General features: G+C 50.2%; 1 protein-coding gene across 1 annotated transcript in view; it reads left to right on the plus strand.

The window, feature by feature from the left end:
* The window catches only part of LOC111236883 (histone-lysine N-methyltransferase 2C-like), a 37,919-nt gene extending 24,579 nt beyond the window's left edge, over window positions 1-13,340 (plus strand). The window contains exons 33-64 of the mRNA XM_022765780.1: window positions 1-71; window positions 245-359; window positions 659-782; window positions 867-930; window positions 1,334-1,566; window positions 2,851-3,321; window positions 3,740-3,871; window positions 3,947-4,894; window positions 4,975-5,247; window positions 5,436-5,621; window positions 5,721-5,882; window positions 6,074-6,209; window positions 6,359-6,482; window positions 6,843-7,018; window positions 7,195-7,307; window positions 7,658-7,795; window positions 7,896-7,941; window positions 8,034-8,152; window positions 8,289-8,387; window positions 8,500-8,715; window positions 8,802-8,923; window positions 9,006-9,201; window positions 9,301-9,510; window positions 9,593-9,972; window positions 10,058-10,170; window positions 10,458-10,594; window positions 10,692-10,819; window positions 11,207-11,408; window positions 11,560-11,676; window positions 11,794-11,867; window positions 11,958-12,066; window positions 13,041-13,340. The exon at window positions 1-71 is cut by the window's left edge and continues 307 nt beyond it. Coding sequence (XP_022621501.1) covers window positions 1-71; window positions 245-359; window positions 659-782; window positions 867-930; window positions 1,334-1,566; window positions 2,851-3,321; window positions 3,740-3,871; window positions 3,947-4,894; window positions 4,975-5,247; window positions 5,436-5,621; window positions 5,721-5,882; window positions 6,074-6,209; window positions 6,359-6,482; window positions 6,843-7,018; window positions 7,195-7,307; window positions 7,658-7,795; window positions 7,896-7,941; window positions 8,034-8,152; window positions 8,289-8,387; window positions 8,500-8,715; window positions 8,802-8,923; window positions 9,006-9,201; window positions 9,301-9,510; window positions 9,593-9,972; window positions 10,058-10,170; window positions 10,458-10,594; window positions 10,692-10,819; window positions 11,207-11,408; window positions 11,560-11,676; window positions 11,794-11,867; window positions 11,958-12,066; window positions 13,041-13,133 — 5,827 coding nt within the window. The 3' untranslated portion in view covers window positions 13,134-13,340. The remainder of the gene's footprint in view (window positions 72-244; window positions 360-658; window positions 783-866; window positions 931-1,333; window positions 1,567-2,850; window positions 3,322-3,739; window positions 3,872-3,946; window positions 4,895-4,974; window positions 5,248-5,435; window positions 5,622-5,720; window positions 5,883-6,073; window positions 6,210-6,358; window positions 6,483-6,842; window positions 7,019-7,194; window positions 7,308-7,657; window positions 7,796-7,895; window positions 7,942-8,033; window positions 8,153-8,288; window positions 8,388-8,499; window positions 8,716-8,801; window positions 8,924-9,005; window positions 9,202-9,300; window positions 9,511-9,592; window positions 9,973-10,057; window positions 10,171-10,457; window positions 10,595-10,691; window positions 10,820-11,206; window positions 11,409-11,559; window positions 11,677-11,793; window positions 11,868-11,957; window positions 12,067-13,040) is intronic.
* Window positions 13,341-16,215: the final 2,875 nt, after the last annotated feature.

The raw sequence follows: 16,215 nt of genomic DNA on the forward strand, positions 1-16,215 counted from the left end.
GCAGCAGCAGAAACAGATGCAGGCCCTGATCAGACAGAGGTCCACCTCAGACCCCCTGTTCCCCAACATGGGTAAGACTTGGACCCCGACAGACTTGGACCCTGAGTCCTGTTGATGTTGTTGGTTTCATCTGTTTCTACATTTTCCTCTGTGTGTGTGTGTCTGTGTGTGTCTGTGTGTGTCTGTGTGTGTCTGTGTGTGTCTGTGTGTGTCTGTGTGTGTGGCTGTGTCTGTGTGTGCGCAGCAGACTTTGACTCCATCTCTGACCCCATCATGAAGGCTAAGATGGTGGCTCTGAAGGGCATCAACAAGGTGATGACTCAGGGCAACCTGGCACTGAACCCCATGGTCATTAACAGGTACGACCCCTGACCCCTGAAGACTCAGCTGGAGCAGATGGTGTATGATTTTATTTTCTGTTTTAAAATCTTTTGGAACAAAAATGATGTATGATCTTTTTTCACAGCAGTTAAATATTGAATTAGAATAATGAAAGTTTAATATTTTATTCAGTGTTTCATATTTTCGTGACTGAAGCTCTTTAAGCTCATTGATTTCACATGTTGAGGTGCGTCCATCGTGGCCGTGGTGTAGTGATGTTGTTGTGATGACATGTCTTTGCTGTGTGAAGTCTTGAACTTGTTCTCCTGTGTGTCAGTGTCCGGTTCCAGCAAGCTCCGGCTCCGGGGGCTCCGGGGGCTCCGGGGGCTCCGGGGGCTCCGGGGGCTCAGGGGGCTCCGGGGAACGAAGGGACTCCTCAGCCTCCACAGCTGCTTGAACAGGTATGTAGACCGTCCTCATTGATGTGAGGCTCCATGTCACGTCTCATGTGTCTGCTGACGTCTCACCGTCTTCTCCTATGTCAGGACGCCAAGGTGAACCCTCAGCTGGTGCGGCCCAACCCCCCCAGCTTTGGCCCAGGCTTCGTCAGTGAGTATCAGAAATGTATTGGGAAATGATTGGTAATCAGAGAAACACGTAACTCCACTCAGAAGTAAATCCTTGTAAAACAGGATGGAAGACTTCGTCATACAATGAGGTGGTAAAAACACACATGTATCAATATGTGGTGAAGCACACACTGCTCTGGAAGGTTTCAGTCCTGTAGTTACTATGGTAACAGCATATGTGGTTTAATGCTATCGGTACTACTACTAATACTATGGTCACATCTGCAGCTGCTCACCTGTCTGAGCAGCTGCAGGTGTGACACCTCTCACCTGCTCCTCACTCTTCACCGTTATTGGCTCCAGACTAGTTGTGATGTCATAAATGGGGTAGGTGTTAAGGAGGTCATAGAAGCTTCCGTGGTTCACGCTAGTGTTCTCCGCAGACGAGTCTCAGCGACGTCAGTATGAGGAGTGGCTGGGGGAGACGCAGCGCCTCCTGCAGATGCAACAGCGCCTCCTGGAGGACCAGATCGCCGCCCACCGCAAGACCAAGAAAGCTCTCTCTGCAAAGCAGAGAACGGCCAAGAAGGCAGGCCGAGCGTTTGCAGAGGAGGACGCCGCCCAGCTCCGCTACATCACTGAGCAGCAGGGGGCGGTCCAGAAACAGCTGGAGCAGGTACACACACACCTGGAGACTCATTTATCACCTGTGGGCATAAAACAAATGAATACAACTTAATAGTCAGTAACAGTCAGAGGAACGGTCAGTGGAACAGTCTTAATAACAGTAGGAGGAACAGTCTTAATAACAGTCAGCGGAACAGTCTTAATAAGACTGTTCCGCTGACTGTTCCTCTGACGGTTCCGCTGACTGTTCCTCTGACGGTTCCGCTGACTGTTCCTCTGACGGTTCCGCTGACTGTTCCTCTGACGGTTCCGCTGACTGTTCCTCTGACGGTTCCGCTGACTGTTCCTCTGACGGTTCCGCTGACTGTTCCTCTGACGGTTCCGCTGACTGTTCCTCTGACGGTTCCGCTGACTGTTCCTCTGACGGTTCCGCTGACTGTTCCTCTGACGGTTCCGCTGACTGTTCCTCTGACGGTTCCGCTGACTGTTCCTCTGACGGTTCCGCTGACTGTTCCTCTGACGGTTCCGCTGACTGTTCCTCTGACGGTTCCGCTGACTGTTCCTCTGACGGTTCCGCTGACTGTTCCTCTGACGGTTCCGCTGACTGTTATTAAGACTGTTCCTCTGACTGTTAATAACAGTCAGAGGAACAGTCTAAATAACAGTCAGCGGAACAGTCTTAATAACAGTCAGAGGAACAGTCAGAGGAACAGTCTTAATAACAGTCAGCGGAACAGTCTTAATAAGACTGTTCCGCTGACTGTTCCTCTGACTGTTATTAACACTGAGAGGAACAGTCTTAATAACAGTCAGCGGAACAGTCAGAGGAACAGTCTTAATAAGAGTGTTCGGCTGACTGTTATTAAGACTGTGCGGCTGACTGTTAATAACAGTCAGAGGAACAGTCAGCGGAACAGTCTTATTAAGACTGTTCCGCTGACTGTTATTTAGACTGTTCCTCTGACTGTTATTAAGCCTGTTCCGCTGACTGTTCCTCTGACTGTTATTAACACTGAGAGGAACAGTCTTAATAACAGTCAGCGGAACAGTCAGAGGAACAGTCTTAATAAGAGTGTTCGGCTGACTGTTATTAAGACTGTGCGGCTGACTGTTAATAACAGTCAGAGGAACAGTCAGCGGAACAGTCTTATTAAGACTGTTCCGCTGACTGTTATTTAGACTGTTCCTCTGACTGTTATTAAGCCTGTTCCGCTGACTGTTCCTCTGACTGTTATTAACACTGAGAGGAACAGTCTTAATAACAGTCAGCGGAACAGTCAGAGGAACAGTCTTAATAACAGTCAGCGGAACAGTCAGTGTGTTTTGTGTCCAGATCCGGAAGCAGCAGAAGGACCACGCGGAGCTGATCGAGGACTACGTGACCAAGCAGCAGCAGCAGCAGCAGCAGCAGCAGAGAGCTCTGCAGCAGCAACCACCACCTGCTGCCCCCCCCATGCTGCCTGCAGGAGTGCCCCCCATTCCCCAGACCCTGCTCCCCCAGCCCATGGTGCCCATGCAGCCGCATCCAGGCGGCCCCACCCCAGCCTGCGTCCCTAATGTCCCTCCTGGTTGGACCCCAGGGGGCGGGGCTCCAGGGGTGATGGGGCAGAGGATTCCACCTCATCTGCCCCCTCAGATGCCACCCACCCTGCCTAACCCCCCCCAGGCTTCCCCACATACCCAGACCCCTCAGGTCATGGTGCCCAACCTCGCTCCTCCAACAGCGGCCTTCAACACAGGCCCCAGGGCCCCCCCTGGAGGGCCCAATGTAGCAGCAGGAGACGGAGCCACCCCCACACCTCAGGTAACACACCTGGAATCACTGACCAACTCTCATCTTCATCTGTGATGATGATGATGCGTTTGATTTTCTCTGTCCAATCTGTTGGGCCCTGAACACACCACATGTAGAGTCAGACACCCAGTGACAATCAATCAATCAATCAATCAGTTGTCAGGAAATACTGAGAAACGAGAATGTGTTTCCTCAGTTTTCACTTCAAACACTAATCAATCAACATTGTTGTAGATCAATCAGCTGATTGATCGTTGCTTATCAAGCTGTAACTCCGATCAAAGTGATCAACTCGTCCATGTTGCCTTGTTTTCCCGATAAATCAGCCTGATCAGTGTCTGATCGTCTGTACTAGAGATTCAGCTGATCAGCTCTGCTCTGATCAATGAAGCTGCAGAGTGTTTCCTCACTTATTGATCGTTAACAGACCTTGTTGTCTCCACCACTGCAGGTGAAGTTTGACGACAACAACCCGTTCAGTGAAGGTTTCCAGGAGCGGGAGCGGAGGGAGCGGCTGAGGGAGCAGCAGGAGAGGCAGAGGGTCCAGCTGATGCAGGAGGTAAACCCCCCACCCCCCACCCCCACACCAGCAGCAGCAGCACACACACTCACTCTGCTCCTCCTCTGCTCTCAGGTGGAGCGTCAGCGGGTGCTCCAGCAGAGACTGGAGCAGCAGAGCCTCCTGGGAGCCGGAGTCACAGCCGCGCCTCCAGCTGGAGCTCGGGTCGGGCAAACATCTGGACCTGGTCCTGTGGGGGCAGCACCTGCCCCGGGCGGGGACAGCCTCTCACAGATGCCTTTCTTCAGCTCTGAGCTGCCCCAGGACTTCCTCCAGTCCCCCCCGGCCACCAGACCTCCATCGCAGCACCAGGGCCAGGTGGGGGCACCGTTCCCCCAGCAGGTGGGCCTCCACCAGGGCTTCACAGGACCCCTGCACCCTGGACCGCTCCCGGCTTCAGGTCTGCAACCTGGTGTCACAGCAGAACGCAGCAGGGCCTTGCCTGAACATGGACCCCCCATGGACGTGGCTCCTTCAAACCTCCAGACCAGACTGAGGCCCCCGGGCCCCGCTGGGCCCTCCATCCAAGGACAGGTACGCCCAGCTGGGATCGGCGCTGCAGGAATGACCCCCTCCCATCCTGGGGGTCAGGGTCATCGATTTGGACACGACTCCTCCTCTTCCTCCCCGTTGAACCCCCTCCCCCCCTCCTTCCCCTGCTCCTCTGGAGGCCCCTCCTCCCTCATCCAGCTCTACTCTGACATCATCCCTGATGACAAACCAAAGAAGAAGAGGACCAGGAAGAGGGAGGGAGACGACACCATGGGGGGAGGGGGAGCCAGGACGCCCCTGTCCTCCCACTCTGATGACATCACTGCCCCGCCCACCCCAGCGGTCTCTGACACTTCCTGCTCCACGCCCACTCGGGGCAGCCTGGACCAATCAGACGCCTTTCCTGGTCTGGCCCCATCGTCCGAGTTGGAGAGGCAGCTGTCGGTCAGCTCTGCAGCCCAGCAGAGAGCCTCTGTCCTGGGCATGGAGTGTCAGCGGGGCCCCCTGTCTGCGGCTCGTCTGGAGGTCAAGGTTGGAGATTTTAGTTTCATATTGTGACACATTCCGTTTGTTTGCTGCAGGACTCACTGTGTGCCTCTTTTTCCCTGCAGGAGGAGTGGGAGGAGGGCGGAGCTTGTGGGGGTGGTGTGGTTAAGATGGAGGAAGGGGGGGGGGAGGGATTCTCCTCCCCATCCCCTCTCCAAGGGGGAGGTAAAGACGGAGACGGTGGGAAGGAGCTGCTCAGACACCTGCTGAAGGACAAGACCTCACCGGCCTCCACGCCATCACCCACCAGCCAGGCCACAGCCACTACCTGCCACCAGCTGTCCAATGAGAGCGCCCGGTCCGAGGAGGATGACAGGCCTGGTTCCCATAGCAACATGGTGAGGAAGGGGGTCACGATTTTTGTGACAAAATTTTTACTAATTTTGATAATTTATAAATGTAAGGTGACTCCTCAGGTGACGTGTCCTCAGGTGACGTGTCCTCATCTGACTTGCTGACAAGTGACGTGTCCTCAGGTGTGTTGTTACAGCAGTTACCGGTTCACCTGTCTTCTGTCCTCCTCCAGGTGACCATGGACAGTCCAGGTCCAGACCTGCTGGACTCCTCGGGTAGGAAGAAGACTCAGCGCTGTAAGAGACTGTCCCGTCCCGAGAAGGACCGAGCTCCTCCCAAATACAAGAGGAGGAAGAAGGAGGAGGAGGAGAAGACGCTCCACTCCTCCTCTGACCCTCTGATGACTCACCTCAGACAGGTACACCAACCACTCTGAACTCCAGTCTGCAGTCGTCATTAATGACAGCTAATTACCTGTATTGATTATGGATCACCCCCCACCCACCCCACCCCCCAGCTGTCGGTGCTGCCCCTGATGGAACCGGTCCTGGGGGTGGATCTGAGTCTGTTCCCCCCATACGGCAGCTCCTCGCTGGGCAGAGACTCCAGACTGACGGGCTCCTTTGGGAATGGCTGTCTGGACGGAGTCACCGACTACTACTCCCAGCTCATATACAAGGTACTACTACTGCAGTAACTACTTCCCAGCTCATATACAACAGGTACTACTCCTGCAGTAAACTGTTCTCATTTCTAATTCTGCGATTAACATTTTCTCTCTCTCTCTCTCTCTCTCTCTCTCTCTCTCATCTCTCTCTCTCTCTCTCTCTCTCTCTCCTTTTCTTCTTTCTCTCTTCTCTCTCCCCCCAGCAGAATAACCTCAGTAACCCCCCCACACCTCCGGCCTCCCTGCCCCCACCCCCCCCGCCTGTTGCCAGGCAGAAGTTAGTGAACGGCTTCGCCACGACGGAGGAGCTGACCAGGAAGGAGATCACAGAGCAGGACGGTAAGAAGACATGTCCAGATGTGGACACATCTGGACATGTGCTTTCATGAGCAGCACAGTGGATGAAGATGGTGTCAGTTTATCCGTCCACATACTTTTGTTCAAACACGGAAACAAAGGTTTTTACAGTCTAACTGTTTTTACCTCAGTGAAAGGTGTGTCAGGTCTGAAGCAGAAAGGGGAGGAGCTTCTGGCTTTAAACCATGCCTCCAAGACAGTAGACGTCCCCGCCTCCCTGCCGACCCCACCCCACAACAACCAGGAGGAGATCAGGTAAACTCCGCTTACTGACAACACCTCAGGACTCAAAGTTCAAATCTGTGTTTTAAACTTTATTCACAAATGACATGTACAGAAGAAATAAGACACAGGACCAGGTGTACCTGACAGAACCAGGTCTCACGATGTTTCAGGGGAAACATTCGTACAGAATTACAAGGATTATTATCTCAAACTCAGTGTGTGTCATGTTAAAGAGTTTAAAGTTTACTCGAATATTCTGAGAAGATGAATTACTTCTTCTGTTGCTCTGACTCCTCCTTTTCTTCTTCTTCTTCTTCTGTTGCTCTGACTCCTCCTCTTCTTCTTCTTCTTTTGCTCTTACTCTTCTTCTTTGTGTGTTTTCCTCCTCAGGGTCCAGGACTCGTCGGAGCGGGACAGCCCAGACGGCTTCGTCCCGTCGTCGTCTCCAGAGAGCGTGGCGGACATGGAGGTCAGCAGGTACCCTGACCTCTCCTTCATCAAGCTGGAGCCACCCTCGCCCTGTCCCTCGCCCACAATACCCATCATGCCCTGCGCCTGGGGAAAAGGTCAGTCATGTTTTTCACATCTGCAGTTTCCTTCCTGTCTCTGTGTCATCAGGACGCTGTTCTCTGCTTTGAATAAACTTTATTGAGTTCAGTGTGAACGCAGAGGAATTCATTTTGTTTGTGCTGACATGTTGTAAGAATTAAAAACGTGTGTGTGTGTTTGCACGTGTGTCCAGGCTCTGCAGTGAAACAGGAAGTGAAGGCGGAGCCTAACCATCAGGATCCTCCCTCCTGCTCCAACACAGACCTAGTTACCATAGCAATAACCCTGAACCCTGTGGCAGCTCAGGTAAACACCTGTGGTCTCTGCAGAAACAAAGAGTTCTTTATTTTGGGAGTGGGGGGTGTGGTGGGGGCGAGCTCGTTCATAATGGTATTAATGATTAAATTATATAGTTATATATATTATATAATCTTCAGTGAAATGAAAAGTTGTGATCCTGTGTTAATGGTGTTAAATGTGTCATTAAATGATGTCAGTCATGACTCATCCTGCACGCAGCGTCGGTTGCGGTGGTTGCAGTTGTGTCTGTCACTGTTTAAACTGATGCACTGATGTTACTCTCTGTGGAGCTGAAGACACTGACAGTGACTGTCATGAGTAGCCCCTCCCTCCTGGTGACATCACTGTGTTTCCAGAATGTTGCAGGTGTGATGGCGGCGGTGGCGGAGCTGCTGAGGGTCCCGGTCCCCGTCAACTACCAGCTGAGCCAACCAGCCGGCCCCGAGCGCAGCTCCCTGGCTCTGTTGGCCGGAGTAAGAGTGCCACTGACTCAGGTAGGAGCTCATCACGGGGGGGGGGGGCACATGACTCTTTTAACTGCTGACTGAACTGATGACGATAGTGATGATTTTGTGTGTGTGTGTGTGTGTGCAGGGTTCAGCAGGCAGCAGACAGCAAAGACCTCCACCTGGACACACAGGTCTGTACACACTCTTCTTCTGCTCTTGTTTCTGTTGCCACCTCCTCACAGGTGTGATTGACAGCTCTCTGTGTCCTCTGTTTTCCCTCCAGGTGTCAGGATGGACTACAACCAACATGGCGGCTCCCCTGCTGCTGCCAGGCCTCAGTGTTGCAGCTACTGCAAGGTGCTACTGGGAAATGGAGTCCGTGTGGTCAAAGAGCTCAAACAGGTGAGACTGAGCAGATGACTGAGAGAAGCTGAAATGACAGAGTGGGACAGGAAGTCACTGTGTGTGTGTGTGTGTTTGTGTGTGTGTGTGTGTGTGTGTGTGTGTGTGCGTGTGTGTGTGTGTATGTGTGAGACAGGAGGGACAGTCCAGACCAGGGTCCAGCCTGGTGTTCTGCAGTCCACACTGCTCTGCTCTCCACACATCGGACCCCCAAAGCAGAGCTGCAGGAAACAAGGTGAGAGAGCATATCACATTATCTATTACTGGTTATTGACCAGGAGCAGCAGCTGTGTGGATGTTGTTGTTGTTGATGACATCATAATGTTTGTCTCTCGGTTCATCCTCAGTCTGTGGTCCCCGTCTTGCTGACCAGCTCTGAGCGCCCCCCTCCCTGCTTAGTGACGCACCAGTACACCAACAACATGTCCTCCATCGCTGTGCACTCCCTCCCCCAAGCTCCCCCCTCACCTCCCCCTGCTTCCTCCTCCTCCTCCCCAGCACTCTCCTTCCCCCCCGCCTCTGCCATTACCATGGAGACCAGGCCCCGTATGGACAGCCTGAAGGTGGGTGTGGCCACTGACTGGATGATCAAAGGTAATATTTTATCAGCTGGCTGACTGATAGTCGACCAACTCTGATTGGTTTATAGGTGAAGGTGAAGTTGAAGCCCCGCCCCCGCGCGGTTCCAGGTGGGGAGGACTTGTCTCGGCATGTGAAGAGGATGAAGAGTTCCCGCTGGAGACGCTGGAGCATCAGCATCACACTTAGCCGGTTAGCATCACACTGAGCTAGTTAGCATCACAGTGTGGTAGTTAGCTGTTTAGCATTTCCCGTCTCTTTTTTTTTTACCCAGGGGTCCTTGCATCCCTAACGAGGCAGTTGCCTTGCCAACCGATGAGGAAGTTGACATACTGTTTAAAAAGTTGGGGGTGTGTCTTCGTCCCGACCCGTTACCAAAAGATCAGCGAAGGTGCTGCTTCTGTCACCAGCAGGGAGATGGACAGACGGACGGACCGGCCAGACTACTGAACCTGGACCTGGACCTGTGGGTGAGTGTACTGGGCCCCTGGTCTGGACCAGCAGTCTCTCTGACAATAGTCTGGACCAGCAGAGTCTCAGGTACTGACCTTTCCGTCACTGTGTCTCAGGTCCACCTGAACTGTGCTCTGTGGTCCAGCGAGGTCTACGAGACGCAGGCTGGTGCTCTGATCAACGTGGAACTGGCTCTGAGACGAGGTCTGACTCTGCGCTGCGCTCACTGTCAGCACACCGGCGCCACGAGCGGCTGCAACCGCCTCCGATGCACCAACACCTACCACTTCACCTGCGCACTGCAGGCCCACTGCACCTTCTTCAAGGTAACACTGCAACACACTAACACAGTGTAACACACACACACACACCAGCTCAGGTGGCGTCTCACTGTCTCTGCTCCTCCAGGACAAGACGATGCTCTGTCACCTCCATAAGCCCAGGACGGTTCCTCTCAGCGGGGACAGGTCTTCCAGCGGCTCCCCCTCCTCCACTCCAGGACCGACCCCTGACCTTGCGGCGATGGTGGCCACTGACCCGTACGACTCGGAGCTGCGCTGCTTCGCCGTGTTTCGACGAGTGTACGTGCAGCGGGACGAGGCGCGGCAGATCGCCGCCGTGGTGCAGCGCGGTGAGCGGCAGCACACCTTCCGAGTCGGCGGCCTTTTGTTCCGCGCCATCGGCAGGCTCCTCCCTCAGCAGATGAAGGCCTTCCACAACCAGACCGCCATCTTCCCCGTTGGTTACCATGCCAACCGCATCTACTGGAGCATGCGCCACAGCAGCAGGTAAAGTCTGTTGCTTCTAAGCACATACTGACAGGGCTCTGACGGGTGATGATCACACATCAATGATGACGGTTCTGTCCTCCAGACGCTGTAAGTACATGTGCTACATCGAGGAGAAGGAGGGTCAGCCGATGTTTAAAGTGAAGGTGGTGGAGAAGGGACATGATGACCTCATACTGACCGGACCAACACCTAAAGGTAAAAACAGGAATGTGTCTGACATTATTGAAGCTCGTTTCACCGTCTCTGACTCATCATGTTGCAGCTCACTGACGTTCAACCTGTTAGTTGTTTCCTCTGTGAAGAAACAGTGTCATTACTGTTGTTTGTACAGACGGTAAACAGATCACATGATGACAGCAGACATGAAGAGATGTGTACATTATATAACAAAGACAGTTAAATTAAATGTATGCACCTATCAGAATAGAAACACTATATCTGAACAAGTCTGTCTGTCTGTCTGTCTGTCTGTCTGTCTTCAGCTGTGTGGGACCAGATACTGGAACCAGTATCACAGATGAGATCCTCCAGTGGGACTCTGAAGCTCTTCCCAGTTTACCTGAAAGGAGAAGATCTGTTCGGTCTGACCTCATCTGCAGTGACCAGGATCATCGAGTCTGTATGTAACACACACACACACACACACACACGTTCAGATACTAAATCCAGACTCAGACTGACTGTGTGTGTGTGTGTGTGTGTGTGTGTGTGTGTAGTTGCCAGGTGTGGAGGCCTGTGAGCGTTACACCTTTCGTTACGGCAGGAACCCTCTCATGGAGTGGCCCCTGGCCTTCAACCCGTCGGGCTCGGCCCGCTCTGAACCCAAAGCCTGTCAGGCCAAGAGGTAATCTCCCCGATCAGTCCATTGATCCATCAGCTGGCTGGTGACCAATTAGTTGTGACTTTTTGTCCTTGATATCCTGTAATGATGTCGTGTCTGTGTTGTACCTGGTCAAAGGTTTTGAGGTGAACACGAGTAAAATCCCAAAACACCTTTAAGTTATGATTTCCCTTAAATAAAAACACCTTAAGTCTTCTTCTCAAGGTTCCACCTGGAACCACTGAGGAAAGACCGACCAAACCACCGCTGTGTGTTGGTTCAGTTGTCATGACAACTGACTGACAGGTCATAGTAACACTGATACATTTGACAACGAAGAAACAGCTGGAGAAACAGCTGTAGATCCAGGAAGTTACAGGTGATCTGGATCAGACTCTCTCTCTCTGGCAGACCGAACCTGCTGACCAGCATCGCTGCCAGGTGTCAGGGCTCGGTGGGCTCCATCGTAGGCCTCGTCCCCGGCGTCATCTCTCTGTCTCCAGGTGAGTCTGTGGCGGGAGCACACCAGGGACGCCACTCCAAGTCCTCGCAGTACCGACGCATGAAGGCCGAGTGGAAGAGCAACGTGTACCTGGCCCGCTCCCGCATCCAGGTGAGACACCTGCACCACAGGCTGAACACAGGTACTGACTGATGGACAGGTCACTGATTTTGTGTGTGTGTGTGTGTGTGTGTGTGTGTGTGTGTGTGTGTGTGTGTGTGTGTGTGTGTGTGTGTGTGTGTGTGTGTGTATGTGTGTGCAGGGTCTGGGTCTGTACGCTGCCAGAGACATTGAGAAATGCACCATGGTCATCGAGTACATCGGCACCATCATCAGGAGTGAAGTGGCCAATCGCAAGGAGAGGCTGTACGAGTCACAGGTAACACACACACACACACACTTTGCAACAAAACATCAGAAATAACAGCAGATACAGAGAAGAGAACCTGAAACACAATATACTGATGTGTGTGTGTGTGTGTGTGTGTGTGTGTAGAACCGTGGTGTGTACATGTTTCGGATCGACAACGACTATGTGATTGACGCCACCATCACTGGAGGACCTGCCAGGTGAGTCCAGCTCAGACTTGTTTGGTCCTTATTGATTATCTATGGATCAGTGTTCTGGAGATGAACCCTCCCTCTGTCTGTGATTGACAGGTACATCAACCACTCCTGTGCTCCCAACTGCATCACAGAAGTGGTGTCTGTGGAGAAGGAGAACAAGATCATCATCAGCTCCTGCAGACGCATCCAGAGAGGAGAAGAGGTATGACACTCAGTCAGTCAGTCAGTCAGTCAGTCAGTCACAGCAGAACAAGGACTCCTGTCTCCAGCTGTTAGCGGGCTAGCTGTCTAACTGCTAACATGGTCTGGTTGTTAATCTAACTAGAAGCTGATGGACTACATTCACACGGCGAAGCCTCAAACTCAAACTCTTAAATGTCTGAATGAATCCTGTAAGTCGTCGTTGTTTATTTCACTTTCCTCTGACCAGATCGATAAATTTTACAGATGTTGAAGGAGAAGACACTGGAAACACTGAAGCTAATGCTAGGCTAGCAAACATGAAGTTGGCAATTAACATAAATGTCAGAGTTAGCGCTTCTAAAGTTGTCAGATGACACATGAATCCACTGGTTAAACATGAACTAATGTCTGGTTTCATAATCAACCTGCATCAATGATAGTCACATGACAGAGGAGCGTCACTGCTAACTTCACCAGGTGAAGAGCTAGCAGGGCAGCTAATGCTACATGGCTAGCTTGATTCCATCCAGTGTTTCACTTCCAGACTGAACTAAACATGTCTGAGCTCTGTGTTGATGTTTGATTCTTTTCTCTCCTCTTGTATCACGCGGCTCTGTCAAACTGCAGCTGAGAAGTGGTTGATGCTAACGTTAGCTGTGGCTAATGGGTTATCACACCTTTACCTTGAAATAAGAGTCGACGTCTCATCAGAATTTCATCATCCATCATCTTTTCTGTTGCTCATCGATCGTGAAGCATCAAAAGAAACGATCCGTCAGAGTCTCAGTGTTTATATTATTATATTTATATTAAATTACATCATCATCATCCTTCAGTGACAGAGCCTGAGCGTGACGTCAGAGGAAAATGGTCGCCGTGTGAATATGGTCAATAAGTGACAGTGAAGCAGGATTCACCTCTACAGTCAGCACACTGATCTCTCTCTCTCTCTCTCTCTCTCTCTCTCTCTCTCTCTCTCTGCCCCCCCCCCAGCTGTCCTATGACTATAAGTTTGACCTGGAAGACGATCAACATAAGATTCCGTGTCACTGTGGAGCCGTCAACTGTCGCAAATGGATGAACTGAAAACACACACACACACACACACACACACACACACACACATACACAGACACACACAGGCAGCTCTCTCTCTCTCTCATCTCGGTGCTGAAGCTGGATGTCGATCGCCCACTGTTCTGTGGGCGGGGCTCAACTTCATATCAGAAATGAATCTAATAATAAAACTGATCGATCCAGGTTTGATCAGAGAGATAATGATGGGGTTTGACAGGTGAGGGGGCGGGTTATATATCAGGGTGGGCGGGGACAAATATGGTCAGGTGAGTGATTGGCAGGTGAGGGGGCGGGGCTAATGAAGAGGCTGGTCCTCTGTGTGTATATTGAGTGTAAATGAAGCACAGATGTAAATGTGAGTGTAAACGCCACTGAAATAACGACCGTCGTCAAAGGGACGTTTATTAATGAACTTGCACTAAAACAGAAAACTAAGAAAAACAGATTTCCAGAGAAACATACTTGATTCCATGAGTCGCTTTCTTCCTCCTCCCCCTCCCCCCCCCTCCTCTCCCTCCTCTCCCTGCGTTTTGTTAATTTCCTGTAAAATAAGAGATTTTTTTCTTTTTGTATTTATTACTGAATGAAGCTATTTTCTAAATCCATGATGAGTTCAAGGTCTGGAGTCACAGTGTGTAAATATCTGTACCATAAATTAAGGAAACAGAAAGTTTAGAAATCACTCCACCGAGAGCTACCTGAACATCCTCATCCTCACCTTCATCACCTGCCGACTAGAGCGCTCTGCTGTTTGCGTTTTAAATAGTTTCACTGTTTCTGTTTCCTGTCCCGGCGGTGGGGGAGCTGCGTTCTGATTGGACGAAGACCTTGAGCAGTCGGGCAGGTTTCACTGCGGCCTTCATCTGACTTCAGTTTCTTTGTTTTTCTGGCTGCAGGCGTCTGTGTGCAGATTTTTATTTTGTTTGTTTGTTTGTTTGTTTGTTTTCTCCGTGGCGTCACTTTGTGTTGTGGAGTTCAGTCCTGCTGCCGTGTACATATGAGGTTTTATCAGGACGTGTACAGATAGACGACATGAAGCCTTGTATTTGTTTTTATTTTTTATTATTGGACGTAAACAGAGTGTGATGATGATGATGATGATGATGATGATGATGTTTGTTTGTTTTTGGGATAAATGTGGAATCTGATTTAGAATCATTTACAGAAAATAAAATATTTTACATCTTGAACAACATGGCAGCTCTTCATTGTGTGTGTGTGTGTGTGTGTGTGTGTGTGTGTGTGTGTGTGTGTGTGTGTGTGTGTGATCCAGTGTTACTGTTTGTAACTCTCCTGCAGCTGTACACACTTAATGCTAATGCTGCTTCAGAATAAAACACTTATTGTGAAGTGACCACAGGAAACCATGTACGCGATCAAAAGTGTGTCTAAGAGAAAAGAACTTCACCAAATCGAATTTAGCGCTCAGAGTTCCCACACTGTGTGTGACCCTGAAGTTACAGGTGCAAATTTTGGCCCTGAATCTGACTGGACAATGACAGTCCAATCAGAGAGCAGGTGTGCCTGGAATTATTTGTGAACATCACTTTACAAAGTCAAACTCTTTTTGACCCTACTTTGAGCCCGTAGACGTCATTTCACATGTCACCACAGGGGGGCCTCATGTGAGTCAAAGGGATGATGATGTGGATATAAATAAATGAGGAAGTGATGAGTCAGTCAGTGGAGAGCAGCGAGCAGGACGGGAAGAACTGTGAGTGTTAACATTATTTTTATCCAGGCATCTAAAAGATGTACAATCAAACAGTGAAAATAGTTTTAACCAAAAACAAAGTGTTCTGCATTAAAGTGAAGCAGGAGAGGACTGAAACACTGCAGCTCAGCAGAGGAATAATCAGAACAGACTGCTGTGTCTGCTGGATTACACTTAGGTACAAGCTGTGGCATGCAGAGTTCATCTGAGGAAATACAGGAAGCATTACACCAACGTTACAGTCCTCATCTCTCCTTAGTAAAAGTTTTACACCAACCAATCATTAATGTGAAGTAAAAATGTGCCTGAAAGGATCAAAGGTCAGCAGTTTTCAGGGTCCTCGTCTGTGAGTCAGTTTGAGATGTTCTTCAGCTCAGCAGCTTCTCTTCTGTTTGTTCCTGTGTACGCTGATGTTTATGGAACCTTCTAGAATCAGGGTCACCAACACGGTGCCCGCGGGCACCAGGTCGCCCCCAAGGACCACATGAGTCGCTTGCAGGCCTGTTCTAAAAATAGCACAACTCACTAGTGAGCTGCGTCTAAAATTTAATTTTATTCTGTTGCTATTCTTTTTTAATCACACTTGCATTTGTATAGATTTTAAAATGACAATATCTTAAAAATATGTGAACTCTGACCTACTCTAGTTCAAAGGTCAGCCTTGTGCTCGCAACAAAACCAGTGGTCGTGGAGAGTAAGCCAGCGGGCGCAGCGAAGATGAGCGCTGAATGCAGTTTCTTACCTCCAAAAAATGGCACAAAAAACAAAGAAAACTTATCACTTTCACAAAGAATGGGAGGAGGAGTTGTTTTTTACGACTGTGAAAGAAACCTGCGTGTGTCTCATTTGCGGGGCGACAGTGGCACAAAAGCTACCATGCTAACTAGCCACCGGGAAGCGCACTACGGGCAGAGAAAGCCCATGAGTTAACGGCAGCTTTGGGTAAGTAACAGTCTTTTTTCACGTAGCCCGCGAAAAAGTCACAAAAAGCAACCGAAGCCTCGTTTAGAGCGACACATTATCTGACCAAGAAGAAGAAGAAGGTATTTTCAGTCTTCCCACTAACAAAGACACAGATAGCAGATGTTGTCAGTAGCAACATGGCAGTGCCATGGCAAATTTGAATTAAAATATTGAAGAATTGTGTTCATGACATGTAACAGTTATAATTTTGTTAAAACTGCCTCAGATTTGGTCAGTAGTTCAATATGTGACAAGATTTATTTAAAAATATGTAAGTTGATTTTTTCTTTAACATTACATAATTGATAACTTTTTGAAACATGGTGCAACATAGTTCATGGTTTGTTAAAAGGGGTTGTCAGTGGCAAGTGAAAATGGGACATTTCTCCTATGAAATGTAGAGATGTAAGTGAT

Source organism: Seriola dumerili, unplaced genomic scaffold (assembly GCF_002260705.1).
Source record: "Seriola dumerili isolate Sdu_G_001 unplaced genomic scaffold, Sdu_1.0 BDQW01000741.1, whole genome shotgun sequence".
NCBI classification, from domain to species: Eukaryota; Metazoa; Chordata; class Actinopteri; order Carangiformes; family Carangidae; genus Seriola; species Seriola dumerili.